Below are 20,684 nucleotides of genomic sequence, written 5' to 3'. Positions count from 1 at the left end.
TTAGACAGAAAGAGCCTAGTCAGCAACAATCCCTGTTTGCAGTATTAAATCATGCCCAAATCTGTACTCTAAAAAACCCAAGATATCTTTGCTTAAAGTACTTAGACACACAACATAACACACTGTACAGAATTACTTTCACCAATATGCTCAACTTCAGTGTTGTTCTACTACTATAATGGACAGGAAACACCATTCTTAAATTTTGCTTTACTTTGCTTTTTATGCACAGCAGATTGAAAAAAATTTAACTTGTAATAAGCCTGTTTAATCCTTCCACATATACACCACACACAAACATGTGAGGAGTGCTTATATTTGTTCTGCACCTCTTGAAAAAGCAAACTAAAGTACAAGAAAGATTTGCAAATCGCAGAGGGGGACAAGCAGGACAGGGGATAATACTGAAAGTGTTATCTAGTTCTCCCAGGGGACAAAACTACTTGTAACTGAAAACCAAAAATGCTATTCAGTTGATTCACTGACTCCTCAAAGTCTCAATTCCTACCCATAAATCTATCAAATTAAATGCAATTCCTCAATATTTTTTGAAACTAATATCGTTTAAAAAAATGAACAAAAAGAACTGTTCAGCTCTATACACAGATGTAACAGCACAAGCTTTCAGTTGGAACTAATCAAGTGTTGCTGCCAAATTTCTGGGGGGATTGGGAAGTGGTTTATTTTGATTTTCCTCACTTTATAAATTTAAATTTCCATTTCCATGATGTGGCAAGTCATCCCTATCCAGTAATCTACAGGTTATTTCGTTAAAAAAAAAAATCACAAGACACCTAAATCTGTTGATGCATCTTCCTTAAGTCTGCAAGGATAGTAACTGCTTGTCAACTTAAAATTATATGCTTTGCCCAAGTTCCTAAGCAGGCTCAAAGGCCCGCTTCACCATGTCTTACTCAAGACACAGGGAAAAACAGTCCTTTAACTTTCCAACATCACAGCCCCCTCTGGAAGAGCAGATTTCTTTTCAGCCCTAAAAATAGTCTTCAGTGGCAGAAGACCAGACCTGCTAGTGCTAGAGGAGAATGTGAATCCAACACACAAGCTGGGCTTGCAGAAGTACATCCTTATGATCTAGGACACCAGTCAACCTACTCCAGCAGGAACCTGATTGTACAAGAACATGAGCATACTAGCTTCCTTCCGAGAAAAATTTCTCTTTTACAATGCTAAACCTGGAGGAGATTCTGTGGACCTCTGTATTTTGAAAAAGTTCAGGCTATGGATATTTAGTTCATGCAAGCATCCGGATTTACCACAGTCTTGTCAATATTCCTACATGCTTTGCCTTTTGCCTTGAGTAGAAAAGGAAGCAATTTAGATCTCAAAGTCCACTAGATAGTACTTAATTTCAGAGAAGACAAATCACACTTCAAAACTGGTGTTAAATTAAATGACTGTTTTCCCCCACTAAAATAGCAGTTCTTAATGCAGAAGGAACCTCAACATAAGTTAACTTTGTAGACACAGATATTTGTAAGACATCAATGTTTAAGCAGGTTCTCAAAAGACAAAGCCAAATTGTCTCCCTTCCTAACCCAGAAAACACTGCAACAAGTAAGACTAGATGTAAAACAGGTACTTCATTAAATATTGAAATTCAAGACCTGTTGGTATTTACCATGGACAAGTCAGAGCTCTGCATAGTTGCAATTAGAGTAGGAGTTAAGTGAGGTCAAGTCGTTACTGTTATTCCTGGCTTTTAGAAAGTGCCACTAAAAGACCAGTGGTAAAGCAACACTCCAATGAACTTATTTCTAAGGGAGCTCTGACCTTTAGGTATTCCACTCAAATACTTACTCTTGTCTAGTCGGGGCCGTGGGTTATATCTATATCCAACTTGGCTCCAGAAAACAGGCACAGAGCCTCTTGTTTGTATAAATGACAGAGTATGATTATGAACATGAATCAGTTGCTCCGTCTCAACATAGTTTGCCACATTTCCATTTTTATCAACACCTCTTCGCTTATACCGCATTCCTAGGAGGAATGAGAATGGACAATTCATATTTAAGTGATAGTCTTAAACATTAGTAACTTGTTACTATTTTTGACAACACTAACACAAGAAGAGTTCTAGCCAAAAACAACGATCAAGGGTAAGAGTGACTCCTATCATAGCCTAATCCTCAAAAGTTATGTTGATTATATGGATAAAGTTTATTTACTGATACACTACAAGAAGCAGAAAGTTGACACGGCAAGGCAGTCTACTGGCACTATAAAGTCACACCTGTATCTAGTGCACCCTAAAGGGTACATTACTTCCTGTTCTGTCAAGTTTAGCAGAAATGTTTACTTTATTGCTTGGTATTTTCCATGAACCTAAAAGGCCACTTTTGCTGACAGATGCTCCCCCTTCTTACAGTAAGAAATCCCACAAGCAGCCCAAGATGACTTGCACATTCCACCAAAGACTTCCCGACCTTGTTTCAACCTGTATAACCAATTCTGCACATTAAGAACAGATACTGCTCTTCTGACTACAGATTTTTTGCCTAGCCATCCCTGATCTGATCATTAAACAGAACAGGTAAGTGCTTGCATCTGGAGGTTTGCACATCCTTTATTCAAAGGACAGCGCATCACTATTTCTGAGAGGATGTGCGTGGTAGCAAGGGATGGGGAAGGAATAAGTTAGAAGGGTTGGAGAAAGATTCAATTTCCATGCTATAAACCATAGCTTTCAGTTCCATAGAATAGGAACAACTCTGTTCCATGTCCTGAAGCAGCACTGGACCAAGGTTTTGAACTGAACCTCAACAGCACTAGCTAAGGACTATGGGAGAGAAAGGAAGAGGTTAGAAATAGGGAAGTGAAAGGAATGTAAAATACCTGTCATAGGGACCTTTAAATGGGCTTTCAGAACCCTTTATTTATGTCCTGCCCCTAATAGTGGCTGTTACACCAAAACCCAAACTAAATCACTGCACAGGAAACTTCAGCCCCTTTACTTTTACTATCTCAACTTTTGCAGACACTAGGTTCTTACCTTCTTAAGTTTAAGAGCAGCTGTCTTCCTTAACTATCAACATGCCCAAGGAAACATGTTGTGAGATATAGTGCAGTGTTTTTGTGGTTTTTTTATATCACAAACAAGCTGACTGACAAATAATCAGTGTACTTAACACAGGACTATCTTAAGCTTTCAAATCAGTGTTTTCTCTGGTTTTTGGCAGGGCTTGAGTTTTTTTAGCTATAGTATTTCAGAAGTGAAAACACTTTGAAGTCTTGGCTAAAGTTACATATTACAGAATGAATTAAACACAATTCTGTAATTTTTCTTCAAAACAATGCATCAATTTACTGAAACAATCTTTTTGTGCCAAGGGAGAAAGTTCTACACAGTTTATGCTCCAGACTAACAATCAGATGAGCATAGTGTCATTAGTAAGATGGAATCAATAAGCAATTTGCCCTCTGTGATTCAGTTTCTGTATCTGTAAAACAATTTAGTATAATCAAGGCATAATGCAAACTAGGTACTACCCTGAAACCCCAAGTTGTTCTGACAAATAATTTTCCCAGGAACTGAATTAAAGGTATTGAAGTGAGCTATAGCACAAAGGTCAGTCCCATATCAGGGTAAGCTCACCAGTTTTTTGTCTTTTGGGTGTTTTGTTTTGGTTTTGACATGTTAAAAACCTGACTGTGTAGGAAAGGGCTTGGGCACAGCAGAGAATATCTTAAAAAAATCTGATAGACTTAAAAGGCTTAGAGTTCAACAGGACTTACTAAAGTATAAAGTGATTCAATCTTTTTCTGTGCTCCTAAGGACAGGGAATACTTTGTTTGCCTTGCTGCTGTTAGATTAAGTCAAATAAGGTGCAAGACCAAAGCATGGCTCTTATTTCACGCTTTGGCCCTACACAAATGTCTCTTGGGATGCAGGCACACACACACGCCTCTTCAAGCCTCTATTCGGCTGCTGTCAAGCCCTCAAAGGAAGACCTTTTAAAATTTAACTCCCACCCAGGCCTACTGAAAATATTGTATTAGGACAGAGGTATACACAAGGTCCTAATCAAGATGTTCTTTGCGAAGATGTAACTTTATCTCAGAAGGAGATAAAGGAGGAAGCATTCAGTACCTGAGAGGAGTCTAGTGAAGCTCAGTTAGTAATCGCTCTAAGGAACAGCTCTGTAGTGCTGTATGTGCTACAACCTTTCCTTCTCTCCTATAAGCAGGGAAGGCTGTGGCACATACTTTGACAAGAGCTGACCATCCGCTGAACAACACAGCATTCTTCCAAGTTTTATCTTCTGCATCCTTCTCCAGGGTTCAGGAACAATTCCAATGCCTTGAATTATGTTTGCCTACCAGCTCTGTGCCGACTCCGGCGTGAAATAAGTGCCACCAGAAACGTCGGATGAATGTCATCTACACAAGTTGATTCCTGAGGAGGAGTTTCAGGACTGCTCTTGTCATCATCAGAAGATTCACTGTAGTTTACTACAAGCTCTTCAATTTGCACAAATCCTTGTATGATGGGTATAATCCAGAAGTCCACTTCAGCATTCTAGAGGTTACAAAAAACACTTACATTCTTTCGGGTCTACATTACACCTACAGTTATTTCTGTCATTTCTCATGTTTATAAACAGTTGCTTCACATGCTTTTCGAGTCTTAAGAAATTTTTGCCATATCTTTGTCTTATTTCTGCAAGAGGTTCCAGCATTTATCCTCCATTAGTCCTAGGGCTTTTAAATCAGGAGGAAGAAAGAGAAAGCAACTTAAGGCTTTTCTGTGGAGATAAAGCAAGCTGCATCAAGGCAAAAAGCCCTCCTCTACTACCAGCTATCTAGGGATAGAAGAGAACCCTTCATTATTTAAAAGCTTCTATTCCCTTTTCCCCTAAGAGAGTTTTCATACAAGGTTACATCTGATGTTTAAACATGTTAAAAGCTTAAGTACTAAGTTCTCATGTCAAAGACAGTCTTTGACAGGAAATGTTGGTAATTTATTATCTAGTTTCTGCTTTAAGGCAGTTTTACAACTTCTGTATGGACATACAGCATATTATATTTGTATAGGTAGTTAGATAAAAATTTAGAAGTGTAATGTTGTTAGCCTGTTTTCAGCAAAACACACTAGCATAAGCTTTATATGGGCTTAGTACCCAAGCCAACTACTTCAGGGCTCTGCCCATTAGTGCTTTATCACCCTAAAACCTCAACTTCTTAAACAGAATTTAGATCCAAGTTCTATACTAATCCAAGGTTATCTATTTATATCTTATAACATGCAAGATACAGACTTTCAGAGCGTCTAGGTTTACCCTGCTCTGACTCCATAAGCATTAGAGTACATACAATGTAAGAGATGCAGTGCATAAGGTAGGATGTGTGCTGTCATCTTTAAAAACCTAAGACTTGACCTAAACTGGCATACAGCAGTTAGTAACTCAGTCATTTATCTAGGAGGTTAATTTAAAAGGAAGTGAGATTATATAGTAAAAAGAGAGCAGTGGTTCTATGTTTCTTTTTTGTGCCTATTATCTAGGAAAATGCTATATCTACTACTCTGCATAACTGTTCCGAATAACTTGTTCTACACTACTCTTACATTGATCAGCTACTCTGTTCAAGGCGAAAACCAGTATTCCCCACTTCAGAAGACAAAAATCTTGTCTCAAGAAAATTTTGGAATTCAGTTTCTTTTCTGGCTCCTCCTCTTTATCAATCAGCTCTGTCCAGGGATAATCCATTCCACAGATGAATACATCTTAAACTTACCTTCAAAAATTAGCACAAACATATCACACCAAGTTATTCTGCATTGCTTTATTGTAATAAAATTAAATTCAGTTGATGTGCATTAACTAGCAATGAACACAGGCTAACAAGAAGGCTGTTGGAAGGCAGGCTGGGGGAAGAAGGTAATGGCAGCTGCTCAACTTCAGGAGGCACAGCCCTGATCCTCACCTGTCTGTCAAGCAGGTTTTAAGTAAACTTCTATGAGGCCTTAAGTAAACGTTTCAACTAAAACTAAAGAATGGTTCTCATAATACACATTATGGTTAGAAGTAAGACTCACATCAATGCTGATAAGATCCTCAATCATGTGCTTGTTCCAAAAGAATCTGTCATCAACCTGTTTAAAAACAAAAAAGGCAATTTTTGCAATATTTTACCAAAGATATTGCCAAACCTTACTTGAAGGCACCAGTGTTATTCACTACAACTGTACATACAAGTCTAATGTTCCCTACTTTTGAACACAACAGCTCAGTTCAAGACATGCTGCTGGAGACTTTTCATTTCCTTGCACTGAAACTGGTTACAGGGCACAATCTTCAGTTGCTCTAGATGATACCAGCAGAGACTGACGAGTCAAGTGTTGACCACATACATTACCGAACAGCACATCTTCCAAAACAAAATAAAAAAAAATACACACACTTACTTTTCGCCACAGTGGTAAGTTAGTTTTCTCACACGCACTCTGTCTCTGCACAGAATTTGTTAGGTCATAGGTCAGGCTGTAATAAAAGGAGTCTGAATCCATGAACATTTTGAACAACTCCTCCAATAATCTCTTCTCCAGCTTCTCTTTTTCTTTGCTTTCTTTAATCTGAAAGAAAAGTAATGGTTCTCTTATGTCTTTCCCTCTGACTGAAAAGACTCCAGCCATATTTGCTAAATGCCATTTCTAACCTTGCACAACACTTTTTTTGATAGAGGAGGAGGCTCTTAAAATTCCTAGCAGAGATAAATACAAGGGGCAGCATCTTCAGAAATATCATGCTATAACTTTTAGCTCTAAGAGCATTCAGAGCAGTCAGACCCTGAAACATACTACTTGAATGTAAGCTCCAGAAGTTTCAGTCTCAATAGTTTCTGTGAAATCTACCTGTTCCAACATTAAAGTTGTTTGGACTTACATATCCAAGCCATTATTGCACAAAAAGCATTTCGATAAGATTGTACGGTGTTCTCTGAGGAACTATGCACCAAACTGCCTCCAATTCTATATGGCAAGAGATGCTTATGCAGAGCAATTTGAAGTTTAGAATCCCACTAGAAGCTAATCCTGGTAAGAAGGTGCTCTATTATTAATTCTGCCATAATTGGACATTTACAAAATGAAAATTGTGTAAGAGCAATACTTAAATAATCAAAAATTAAACTGAACATCAGGACAGTAGTTGAACATTCTGCGTTTTTCACTAGTTCTCTTTTTAGGTTTTAGTAGTCCATTTGATTACCCACCACTACCTTTGAATTATCAACTAAACATTAAAAAAAAAAACCAAGAAAACAGTAGAAAGCTTTACCTTCTTTTTATTTGGAGCAGACACATTTGATTTAATTTGAGTAAGAGTCTTCAGCAGAAATTTTGTGTCATCTGGGGACTGTGTAATCTTCTCTGGCTTGTTTATCCCAAAATGGTGCTTTTTACAAAGCTAAATAATGATATTGAATTAAAGCCAATACTTAAATACTCTTTAACAAGTTAAAGGAAATTTTAATTAAAGTCTATAAAAGCAAGACTGCAATGTCCACAAACCTACGGGAGACACTCTGAAGTACAGGGGGAACATGCAGGTTTCCATCTATAGCATAGTTCTTTTATAAAAAAGGCATTTTCTCCTGGGATTGTGAGAAAGTCTACCTCAATTTGAAATGACTTGAGTATCCAGATGCGCCTCAACTTCCCACCCAAGACAGTGTAAATCAGTATTACTCACTGGGGTTATTTTTCCTTCATCTTTTGGAAAAAAATTCTGCAAGATTTAAAGCAAGGTTTCCCTTAAAGCCAAGTTATAGAATTAAGATTCCAAAAGAAGATGGAAGCAAAAGCATCTCTTAAAGAAAAAAAAACAAACTCTCTCCTGATTCAGAAGGCAAAGATATGACAGCTGCTTCCCCCCAAAGACACATGTGGAAGCCCTATCTTAGATATTCAGGGATAACCTTAGGAGTAATCAAGTTGAAGTACTCAGGAGAGGGCACTGCAGATCTGAGTTCTTGTACAGGTTTCTAGGCACAGAAGCATCCAGCAGATGCAATATGTTCTTGCCTACACGACTAAGAACATGAATGTATTACCTCTAGATTTCAAGTCATATCTCAGACCCTGGGAGGTTCTAATGCCCAGACTCTGAAGCAGTGCTTCCATGGCTCTTCATGCTCTTAGAGCTCCACCAAAGCTTTGGAGATCCCATGTTACTTTTTGCCTTTTCAGGAAAGGACTCTCATGCTGTCATACAGGCACCATAGAGACTATCACATCATCCTGCCCACCCATCAGTCTCCCCTGCCACACACAAAGAAGCCCAAAGCCAGAACTGTTCTCCCAACAGTCGACAATCACAGTGTACATCATCTCAGAGTATCAGGATTTACTGAAACTCTTACCATCCTAGTCATTAAGAAGTAATCAGGAGAGCTTTTTTTAAGCAAAACCACCCCAAGATTCCTGTCTTAGTCCACAGCTTTGTCCCTTTAGATAATTCCAGTGGATTCATTTCTTTTCCCAAATGATCTGTTGCTCAATTACACTAATAAAATTTTGTTCTTGTGTGATACTTTCAAGGGTCTTTATGAAGTTGTTATAATTTTATTGTAATTTCCCTCCCTAGCAGAACTCGTGATTTCTATTTTAAAGAGATCTCTAATAAAAAAAAACAGCATTTAAAAAGCAAAAATTTTTCAGTTGTCTGCACACACCAGGAAAAAAGAGATGAGGCATGTGTTCAACTATATTTCACATTTAAGTTTCACTGAACCAAAAGGGGAAGATATCTCAATGCAGATAATCATACCTCTAATTCCAGATCCTGAGGTTCTGTTTCAGAAAGTGGAATCACTGCAATCTTTGTTATTTTGTAAACCTCATGGTCTCCTGGAAGTTTGCCAATCAATGCTTTCTGACGAATTAAAAGTAGCCACCACGGTAAATCTGGAAAAAGATTAGTAGACGCTTTGATTTGTCCGTCAGGCATTTACTTTGATTAGTCTGCCAGAAGCTTCTCCCCAGTGTAAAACTCCTGCCAGGAACCATTTGACTAGAAGACTCTGGTGAATGCTGATTCACTATTGCTATGTTTTGTCATTATGCATTGCAATAAAAAACCACTATAAAAACCAATACTTATTCCATCTCTAATATGATAAAGGGATTAACTATTTCATAGACTTACCCATTAGAGGTCAAGTTACCACTGCTTCATCTATAGCAATTAGGCAATCTCTAGGATGATGCACATTCCCACCTATGTCACTAATGGCAGTACAATTTGAAAAGAACAGCTCAACACAACAAGCTAAGATTTGCCCTTCATACCTTCTATTGTGTATAAAAGAGCAAACAAGACAGACATGGGTACCAGCTGATTACAAGATTCATGAGGTAAGAAATCTAGTCAGCAAACATGGAGTGCATCATAAAGCAACTCATGTATGTTTAAACCTTCACAACATCATTCCTGAAATATATGCATCTAAGTGGTGTAGAATTAATAAGCCAAAAATTAATGAAGATACTGATAACAGGTGCATTCCATACACACATTCAATCTACAACATATAGCTTCAACACTTTAAAAAGAGGCAGGGAAACAGAAACAAAAAAACCCAAAACATTCCCACTGACTGCTGAATAGTGCCTGGACATTAGCTTCCTAGATTTGAATGCCATTGTTAGCTCAGTAGCACACTAGTAGTATGCCAGGCTTTTATGAGTCAAAAGTGAAAGTTCTGTTAAGACAGATGGAAAAGACACAGAAAGTCTTAGACACACATATGCACTCACAATTTCTCCCAATTGAGTTTAACTGAAGAGGTCACATACAGACATTAAAAGCCTGTTACGTTAGACTTAACTATGCTGCCACGCTTGTGACACTAGATCGTGTCATGTAATGTCTTTGAATACAATATCAAACCTTTGGCGAGAAAAAAAAAATCTGTTTAGGGGCTTTATAGCAAATGCAAAGTCTGGTTTTCTTGCTCAGTAAATTCTAAACACTATTTTAACCTTTGAGTGCATAAGAAAAATCCAGGATAATGTGTTTAAAAAAAAAATAAATCTCTAAACACTATTTTAACCTTTGAGTGCGTAAGAAAAATCCAGGATAATGTGTTAAAAAAAAAAATCACAGGACACCCAGAATTGTTCTTTCCCACATCTTCCAATATACCCTCAACATAGAATTAAAGGTGTATCAAAATCGCAAGCATCTTTCCAATAACTGCAATTAAAAAACCTTGAACATTTCTGCCCAAGTCTGACAAGACATGTTTAAACAGCAGTTTCTTCTAAAGAAAAGGAATAAATTTAGTAGACAGACCACTGTGTGTTATGATAATCCACTCCTTATTCCAATTGTATCTCACTGTATTTAGAAGACAGATGTACTTATGTCGGGTACTAAAAAGCCTTTAAAAAATTACATGTCCTCATAATAAATGCACTGTGAGAAGCAGAGACTGCCACCCAAAAAGAGGGAGGAGAGGAAGGGATATGAATTCATGCACCACTTTAGTGTACGTGATCTTTTAAAGGGAGCCCTGCACCACTTCCTGGAGATAGCATCAGAATCGTAATCTCTACAGGATCAGAGACAAGTCAGGTTAGGAGAGATCTCAGGATGTCACCCTGCTCAAGCAGGGTCAGCTCTGAGGTTGGACCAGGTTACTCAAAGCCATGACATAAGCATAGTCTCCTAAAAACTAGGTGAACTGTGCTATTTTTGTTGGTCAAAGGATAACAAATAAAGACAAGAGAGTGACAGCAAACGCCAGCAAGAGACAGTTATCCTTACTGACAGCAGGTACTGGAACAGCTCTTCTGTACAGGTACAGGCAACACGACTTGGAGAACACCTGCCTTTGCCTCCAGCATTCCACCTAGCAGCCATGGGGTAAGGTGGAAATAAGAAAAGGAAAGCTGAGGAAAACAGGACAGATTCTATGTGACAGTGAGAAGACCAATGAATAGGTAAGAAATCCTTTTAAGACGGGAAAACTGAAATGCTGCCAAAACCACAAGCAACAGATGAAGATGTCTACCACTTCATCTAAGAAAAAGTGTACCATTTTTTACATTGCTTTCTAGTAGGCAAAAAACAATACAGTCTCTGGAAACCCAGGGCATTCCAAGCTTAACAGAAGGGTAGTACAATAGGGCATCTATACAGATATTCCTGTTGGGCAGTCCTATGATCTCATCTATTCCCACCTACAGAAGGGTAACCACAAAACTTACTCCTATGAGGACATCAGCAGTGTATGTCAACAAACAAGAGATGCTCTTTTAAGGATACCATCTGGAGCTCCAGTGAAATAACCAATATAATTCCACTGGAAAAAAAGTATTACATAAAGGATTTCTAACCAGATACACCTTAGTGAAAACTGTAGAAGAAAAAAATCCCTGCCTACTCTTCAGTTTGCTTCATATTAACAAACCCTGGTAGCAGTAAACAAGAGCTTAATACAGCCAAGTGAGTTCTGTATCCTTTTATTATTTTTAAAAATGCACTAATTTTAAAAATGCACTCAAAGTCATCTTGGTGAACGTTTCAAAACTCTATTTGTATTATATAATAGACAGAGCCACAGAACATGGAAAGAAAACAGGAATTCCCCAGCAGATCAAAAGAAAACAGTCAGGAAGTAATTATGCAGATAAGTATGCCCTAAAGTAAAAGCTTCAACAATACCCACAGAAGCAGCATATTGTAATTGCCAGCAATATCTAAATAACTGAATCCCTAAATAGAGCATGTGCTTCTGCAGTTAAAAAAAGTAGTTCCACAGAACAGCTTAAAAAGAAATATTAGTTGTCTACTCAATGCAGGAGGTATGGTGTGTACAGGAGAAGAACACTACAGCTGTATGTCATTCCAGAAAAGTGCATTAGATCTCTTAAGATCTAATGTTTGGTTTTAGTGTTTCATGAAGAGCAGATGGCAACAACTAATTTAAAGTACTACATCTAAAGTAAGCTATTACCTCCCATTCCTCACTAAAACAGGAATTTAGCTCCTCTTTTGCTTCAACACTGTCAGCACACCACTGTAGTTTACTTTCTCTAGTATTTCCCAAATAATCTAGCATTTAGTTTCTCCAAATGCTTTTGCAGTAACTTTTCTTAAATCATGCATAAGTTTCTATAAATGCTTCTTTTTGCAAGTATTTTGATTTTAGCCACGAAATTCCATGCTACCATTTTCTTACTTTTTCTTACTTGAGTAACTTAAAAAATTAGTTGCATGCAGCAAGACTATTTGAAGTTGTTGATTGGATGAAGTTAGAAATTGCAGCAGTTACATCTCAAAGATATTTCAGACACTGAACCACTCATTGTTTCTATCAAGATTCAGAGGCACACTAACAAAAAAAGCTTTCCTTTCCTGAGGATGGGGAAGGAGGAACTCCACTTCCCTTCTGTTTACTGAATCTACGCAACCTCGGCAGCAGCATTTAATTTGGGTCTTAATTAACCAGCACTGGAAGAGCACAACAAATTGATACAAGTACATACAATAAACTGCACAGGAGTGTGCTTTGACCAACAAACAGAAGCGTGTGGTGGCACTGAATGCGTTAAGTGGAAGTTGCTGGAACTGGTTTGGAAATCCAGCTTTAGTTATAATTAGATATACAGTAGTAACTATGAGCATATTCTAGCACTACAATGTTTGACCAACTTGCTAAGTAGTCTTTGATTAAAAGTGATTCAATTTCATGCAACCATTACCATTTTAGTGGATTAATGTATCATTTTTTTATTCTAACAAAAAACACAAGCTCTTTCTGGTTCTGTATTGGGATTTTGACAAAAGGAAATTGAGTGGCTACACTCATAGTTTGTATGTATGCACACTAACTGGACAACAAAACAAAATTAACATTCTAGAAAGGAGACACTGTTTATGCAAGAGTTGTGCTTGCCTCCATACAGGAAGATCATGCAGAGACAAGTTTAATTGTGCATCTGTACCAAGAAATTCTGCAGTGTTGTTTCAGTAAATTATCTCTACAATACATCCTAAACTCCTTTTCCTTCTATTCCTATTCTTAATACACATTTTCTTACAAGTTATCTTGGGACAGACCAGAAAAAGGTAAGAGATCATATCCTTGAATTCTGATATTCAATTAAAGTTTTGTTGCTCGAGCACCTTAATGTTTAAGAAAATTCAGTATTAGGGAAGAACCAAATGACACTTTAAGCAGACTTACATTTCCAATATTAGTGTACAGTTATGGCCAGAGTTGCAACTGACCATCTCATGGAAAAAATTCTTCAGAGAATTAAAAAATAAACCAAGTAATATTGGCTAGCTGGTTTCTATGAGACTGCTTCCCTGACACAGAAGCTTTCCTACAAATTCTCCTGTACTAGGCCTGTAATAAAACCAGCAAGATTAAGAGTAAATTAATTCCCATCCCTAGTTACAGCAAATTGGCAAGGGCATTTTAATGCTAAATTAAGGACAGCCCAAGACTGACTATAGGGACACTTCAAGGTCATCTTAGGACTACTCCAACATTCTTACAGTAAGCAAATCTCTCAAGAACATATAAGAATCTATGCCCAAGACATTAAAGCGCATAAAGGCTTAGTGACAACTTTAGAGTGCACTGGTAGCAACTTCAATACTTAAAAGGTATTTAAAGCTTCCAGAATTAGTCAGTATGTGCCAAGCGTTTTTAAAACACACCAGCACTTCTTTCCAACAATAGCTAATAACAAGGTTCTGAGCAAGACAAGCCCATACAGGACTCCAGTGAGCCAAAAGAGGTCCAAAAAGTTTTCTGATCCTTATAGTCTCGGGGCAGGGCAGAAGAAATCGGACCAACAAGTCCTCCTGTTCCAGTTCAGCTCTGGGAGAAAAAGCATTTCACCCAGCTTCCACAGCACAGTACTCTTACTAAGCCTGGAGATAACAGTCCACCAACATTAAATATTTACACAACTTCTGCTGATAAAGTTTCCCAGTGACAAAGATTGATACAAGAATAAGTAATGAAGACAGGTTACTGTTACAGAGTGCTACACTTGAATATGATCAAGTGAGAGTTCACTGACAATAACAGGTTTCAGAAGACCTATGTAAGACATCTCAGTCAGCCCTCTCATTTTGACTGCAGCCCGATGGAGGACACTCATCAGCAACTGTCAGCAGATTCAAGGGAGCAGTAGTTCTCAACAGAAGAGTAAGGATAAATAGCTGGAGATTGTCTCTTTCTTCAGACATTTAAAGGTAGAAAATAAGTGTCTGTTTGCAGGACAGTTGCATAACTAAGCACCAGAATATAGACAACAAGGATAGTCTATGAACAGTTTGTGATGGCATCATCTGAAGAAGGTAGAGAGGAAACAAAATGCTTCCAGGCAGCCAAGGCAGCAACTGAATGGAGTGCCTGGATGAGCGCAACTGATTCAGTAGCTCTACAGGACACAAGGAAACAAGACCAGATATCAGACTTACTACCTGATAATCTTCGTTTACTTGATAACAGCAAGCTGGCATCTGTTGAATTGTCACATGCTGGGGAGTGTCAACTCAGCTTTCATAAGCAGAGGAAGTGCCTCACAATAAGCTGACATGCAAGGATATTTGGTTGCAATAATACACTAGACCTTCCAGAAAGCATTTGACACAGTCTCCCCCTTCAAAGACTTTTATACTAGACTCCCTAGAGAGAGATAGGAAGGTCTTTGTGTACCTAAGTGCTTGGTTTAAAAAACACACACACCCCACCACCACACAAAAACACATGCAAAAAACAATCACTGAGCATTTTCCCCACAGCAGAAAGAGGTCATTACTGGAGTTTAGCCATCATTCATCATGAACAGCACATGCTGAACACCACAGACAACCTGGATGAGGAGAAGAGAAAGTGAGATGGCAGAGTTTGAGCCGCTTCATATCATCAGATCTGAAAAAGGATGGCTGAATAGATCTGTAGAGTGAGCATAAACAAAAATATCAGGTGAAATTCAAATAAGATGAAACAATGAGATTGGAAAGAGGATGTGATCCCAAACTTCATGGAAAGATGGGCTCCAAACTATTACTCTCTGAACTATTACTCTCAAATGAGACCTAGGGGTTACAGTAACTATGGAGCCAAAGCATTTCCTAGAACTAGACCTGTCATACACTCATGCAGTGGTGTAACAGTCCCTGGTCCCCTCCTCCCCTATTGCTAGTATGCCACTGCCATCTTGACTAATCTGTTTCTATTCAACAGACCACAAACATCTGATCCATTTCAGCACTTAATCCATTCTGCTGTCCTGGAACACACTTGAAACTTTACCTGTATTGATCATATTGCCAGGCACTACTTTAAATGCAAGGTCTAAGCATTCACAAAAAGAACAGCACACAGTAAGTGAAGAAGAGTTTACAACTAGTTTTCCTACCTGTCAGTAAATAGATATCCAGAGCTCTGCTGACAGAAGAATCTTTCTAGACAAAGCTGGTATATATCAAAATAAATATTTATCATGGCTACAGGAACTTGCAGCTGACTAAAGCTAAGAAAGTATTGACCTTATTTTACAGGAAAAAGTTAGACAGGCTTAACATTAAAAATCACAATGCATTCTACACCTGCTTCCATTTTATAGCTATGACTTACATTTAATAAGCTGAAGTGCTCCTTTTACTCTCAAATAGTCATCTACCAAGGTGGTAATTATTCTTTAGGTTTTTGTATAGCCTTGAGAAGTCAAGCCTTACATTTTTGTGAATACTCCATCATTAGTTTTTGCACTGTACTATAGGATAACAACAAACAACTGCTTGAAAGGATTATTCAAAAAGGTGCAAGAATTTTATGCATATCACATGCGGTCTCAGATAGAACTTTAAACACGAATTTCTACTTTTTGTGAACACAGCTCTCCAAACCAAGATACATACACTGGAAAGTAGAGGGAATTTGCATCTGCAGCTATACTGTAGTCACTTTGACAAGTTCACACAGTTGGCAAGTACTCCTCCATTGCAAAGAGCACTACACAGTATTATTTTTAGTATCACCGACTTTAAAACAAAGTGTGTTAGCAGTAAAAAAAGAAAAAAAAGATACCCACATACCTGTATGAAGCTGAACTTTACCAATGACTCCCTCAACCAGGCCCAGACAAATGGGATTCCAAGCCAAAAGAAGATCAGTGGCTGCAAAAAAGAATAAAGCTCATGGTTTGATTTTTGTTGTTGTTGTATTTATATTTTTAAGTCAACTCAACAAGACAATCGATCCAGTGATGGTCATTCTCTCTACTTTCCCCACCTTAGAGCGTACAAAACACACCACAATTCCTGCAATAAAATATGTATGCTGTTCAACTTTTGCATGTTACCAAGTAGCTATGACCAAATTACTAAAATTCCAGTTTAAAGCCCTACCCAATATCCTTCCCAGATATTTCAGAAAAAAAAAGCTGAATTACTGTAGCCCAAAACAATGAATGGAGGTTTAGCTAACTTCTAACACCCATTAGAATTTGTCACATAACTGAAATTTTACATGGCTATGCTGAAATTTAATACAGGTCATTAAGTTAATAAAGTTTCTTCAAAAACCTAGCAGATGTTAACTTTCAGCCCCAGCTGTCTCCTATACCTATCCAATTACTATTGGTTTCACAGTCTCTTTCTATATACATGCACACACAGTTCCTCTTTTGTTACAACACTCTCACAACTACATGGAATACCAAAGTATACAAAAATTAAGTTTTAGGTTTCTAGTTCTCCTACTGTTAAGAAATTCCAGTGAACCACAGAGGAAGAAGAAGAGAAAGCAGGAGGGCAACACTATTGACTTTGTGATCTGCAAGGGGTACTCCTCTCAACGCACATTCAAGCCATGATTTGAAAGTCAGTATTATAAAAGTGAGAAAAGTATCCTATGGTCACACACACACCCCCAATTTTGATATTCACTAAGTTTCTAACAGTGATGTAGCACCTGTTCAAGACTCTGAGAAATAAAGTTTCAGAAGTCAAATCTTAAGTGAAGAGAAATCACTAAAAGCAATTAATACCTGGGCAGTAGGGAACAAGGCAATGGAGGAGAGAAGGTTTTTCTATACCAAGAATGAGAAGTTTGTTATCTACCAAAACTCACTTGTTCCAGGGTGGAAGTGTTTCTCCAATTTTATCATCCAGACAAATTAAGTACCTTAGGTCCCAGTGTAAGTAGACAAGCATTTGAAAGAACAAACTCACACAGTATCTTAAGATACAGCAGTGTACAATCATCCTCTTACACTTTATTTACAAGACCTCAGTTTCTTCTTGGAAGTCTAAGATCTGCAGGTGACAACTGATAGTCTGGTATTTTTTACATACTTATTTTCAAATACTGTGTCCTCCTTGGAACATTTGTAATTTAGACTTTGCTAATCCAAGAATGCACATTTACACTCAGCTTTCAGCATAACATTTAACAGCAAACCAGACTCAACAAATTTCATCATTAAATACAAGCATTTACGTAAGATACAACAGAAATGGTTTAAGTCAGGATAGACCTAAATTGAATTCATTTAAATTGAATCGATCATGTGCTTTTACGCAGACAAGCAAGAACTAAGAGCACACGGCAGAATTTAAAGTGCTGTTTGCAGGATGCAGTACAGAGCTACAATTAACGTGTGTAACCACGCTGTACCATTTCATGGACTATATCTGAAGAGAAATTCCTGGTTCTTCCCGTTTCACTGCAGGAGTGCTACAGACAGGTACTTGGTCTGTACAGAACCTAGTATGAATCATGCCATAATTAAATGAAGTTCTTAAGGAGACTAATACAGATAGATGAATACCAGGAAATAAGTGACAGTGGCTATGACAGTGTGAACAGTTCTATTTACCCTCTAACCTTGCTGAAGTACCTAAATTCACCTTGTATCTCTATGCCAAAGACTTGTGCTCACACAAGTTCTAGGACAGCCTGAGCTCAGAGTTACAATCCAAATAACATGCAAGAGCATCTGTATGCTGAGTGGAAAATCTGCACTATCAGACTTACAGGAAAGAGGAACACAGGCAGCTTTCCTCACTCTCAAATCTTCTACCTTCTTTCCCAGCTCACCCACACAATCCCAGAGTCTTGTCTTCACCCCTGGGAATTTTCTAGAGCTGTATCATCTCAGACTTCATCTGCTTTTTGCTGTCTTTGCAATTGACTTCTGCATTCATATTCCATTGGGAGAGCTAGAAACCAGCCAGATACATCAAGCAGCCAAAAAAGCTAGGCACAAGGGGCATTTAAATAACTAAATCACTGAAGGTTTACCATAGCTACTACAAACCTAGTAATCTAGAATGCCATCATGTCTTCTTAAACCACTCATTTCCTGCTACGACAAGAGTTATTAGTAGGAAAGCTCTAGATAGTAAGTGAGGTTTTCTTCTAGTAGATTACAAGAGAAAAAAATGAGAAAAGATCTTTTTAAGTACAGATATAAGGAAACGATAGTTTAGACTTGCCTGTAAAAGGACATAAGGAAACTGGTATCAGAGACTAGAAAAAGCGGGTCTTGCGTAGCTGTTCTATTAGTTTTGTGGGCTACTCTGAGATACATAGCCCTAGACAATCATACACAGCGTCCAAGACTTCTACAGGAACACTTCTCCCTAATAGCACAGAGACACAACAAAAACTGGCTCTAAGCTTTGAATCCTAAGTCCACTGAAAGTAGAGACAGGCTTTGGAAAGAGAATGCATTTAGAGTTAAATGCACACTACACTTTAATGTGCTGATTAAAGACAGCAAATATGGATCTACCAGCTGGGCAGCACTGGCTCTTGAGATAAGTGTGATTATCAAGCTACCAACAGTGAAGGCTGACCATTTCAAGAAAATTTTCCTTGGGGAAGGCAGAACATAAAAAAAGTGACACATACATATATAGCAACATTTGAGGAGATTAACATTTTTTCAGTGTCCAAAAAAAACCTAGATGCAAAGTAGTCTTACAGGAAAAATGCCTGCAGGCTGTGGGGAAAAAAAAAGTGGAATCACACTGACTTTCTTTGGTGACAGTGTGAGAAAAAATATCTTTGATACCATTTCTAGAGAACTTTCTATAGGAAAGTATGTGTGACAGCATAGAAGCAAGTTGTTTTAACTAAATAAAACACATCTGATCACAACCTTCTGATCAGAACTTCATTACTGGTTACAGCTCAATTTCCTGTGTGACAGCCATATCTCAACTCAGAGCCAACACCCAATCGTGCTAAACAAATATCAGGACAGTAAATACCAATACTAACCTCCTGCTTATGAAGAGCACACTCTGGAAGCATAAGACGGATGAACCAAATTAAAAGGTTCAAACTACAATACCTCCCCCCACTAAAGAATATGGACTTTCATGTTGAGTGCAGTCCTATTTACCCTGTTTTGGAAGAAGCTGTCTCCAACTGTTGTCTAATACTGTAAAGTTTTGAGACTGTTTGCTTGCAGTTTAGTCCATCTGGCAATTCTGGCAGGAGCTATCTTCCACCACTGTCTTGTATCTTTGAAAATTATAACGACTTAATCTTTGCTTATGTAACAATTTAATATACAGAGATTCAAGAAAGTTAACTGCAGTCCAGTAGGAGATTAGTCTTTAACTGTAAAATATAGCAGAACTTAAGAGGCAGCATAAGTTGCTAGACAGTGATACATGTTACAGAAGGTATTTACATCTTTTTAAAGCCAAGGGGGAAAGTAACCATACAAAACAAAACTGAAAATCCTCAGTTAAGTGTTCAGATAGCATACATAAGAGATGTGGCCATGTTTATGACTGGCGAAACAACACATGCCAAGTTTGATTTTTCCCCCCTTTTTTTTTTTTTTTAAAGAAATGCCTTGTCAATAAGCATTAACTACCACAAGACTCAAAGAAAACACTGGACTTTCATCTACACCCAAAACAGACTGAATGCTTTGAGATATAGTGTGAAATCCAATTTATCAAGACAATTACTTGTTTCCCCACACAAACATCTTCCTACAGATGTCATGTCAGCAGTCTAGGGATCTCTTGAAACTCACACAGCCAGGAATAAAGACTTACCAACCTGAAACTGCAACATTGTTGAAAACAGATTTCTTACAGTACTGTGCTGGTGATAATGAGCACTCAAAACAGTCATTGTCCCTCAAAGCAGAAAGTAGGAATCTGTGTGCAAAAGGAGTCACTATGAGCAGTGGGCTGAGCCCCATGGAAGATCCTCCCCAACTCAGAGTTCCCTGGTGTCCTCTGTTTAGAGAGAATGGCCAGGGTTTGACAGGCCTTAACACACACCCTTAATACTTTTTGGTATGTACTTGCTTACTAAATTGCTCATTCTTTCCCTTATCCTGCTAACTAAAGTCAAGCTATTGAAATAAGCCTCTTTTTGCTGATTCCTGCCAGTGATTAACAATCACTAATGATACATTCACGTGATTGTATCAGCATTGTAGTCACGGCACAATAGAACTTCCCTCACAAATTCGGAACAAAACCAGCTTTGATGTGATAACTTCCACCACCACCCCTCAGAGCTCACCAGCAGCAGTGCAGAGCCAGATAAAGTTTCTTTAATGTTCTGCGTTTACACAAACATAACCCTGAAAAAGTTGACACAAAAGCAGGTTGGAAGAGCATCAAAAGCCAAAACTGCTCTCTAGCTCTTTCTCT

At 38.1% G+C, this 20,684-nt stretch overlaps 1 protein-coding gene across 1 annotated transcript in view; it reads right to left on the bottom strand.

Annotated features, from left to right (window-relative positions):
- The window catches only part of INPP5F (inositol polyphosphate-5-phosphatase F), a 29,745-nt gene extending 13,584 nt beyond the window's left edge, over nucleotides 1–16,161 (bottom strand). Inside the window, exons 1-7 of the mRNA XM_009881591.1 lie at nucleotides 16,089–16,161; nucleotides 8,787–8,923; nucleotides 7,296–7,424; nucleotides 6,425–6,592; nucleotides 6,056–6,112; nucleotides 4,339–4,537; nucleotides 1,819–1,998 (exon numbers count right to left, since the gene is read on the bottom strand). Of these exons, the coding sequence (XP_009879893.1) occupies nucleotides 1,819–1,998; nucleotides 4,339–4,537; nucleotides 6,056–6,112; nucleotides 6,425–6,532 (544 nt within the window). The 5' untranslated portion in view covers nucleotides 6,533–6,592; nucleotides 7,296–7,424; nucleotides 8,787–8,923; nucleotides 16,089–16,161. The remainder of the gene's footprint in view (nucleotides 1–1,818; nucleotides 1,999–4,338; nucleotides 4,538–6,055; nucleotides 6,113–6,424; nucleotides 6,593–7,295; nucleotides 7,425–8,786; nucleotides 8,924–16,088) is intronic.
- Nucleotides 16,162–20,684: the final 4,523 nt, after the last annotated feature.

Source organism: Charadrius vociferus, unplaced genomic scaffold, assembly GCF_000708025.1.
Source record: "Charadrius vociferus isolate BGI_N301 unplaced genomic scaffold, ASM70802v2 scaffold282, whole genome shotgun sequence".
NCBI classification, from domain to species: domain Eukaryota; kingdom Metazoa; phylum Chordata; class Aves; order Charadriiformes; family Charadriidae; genus Charadrius; species Charadrius vociferus.
This window is presented reverse-complemented; position numbering and strand designations above follow the sequence as displayed.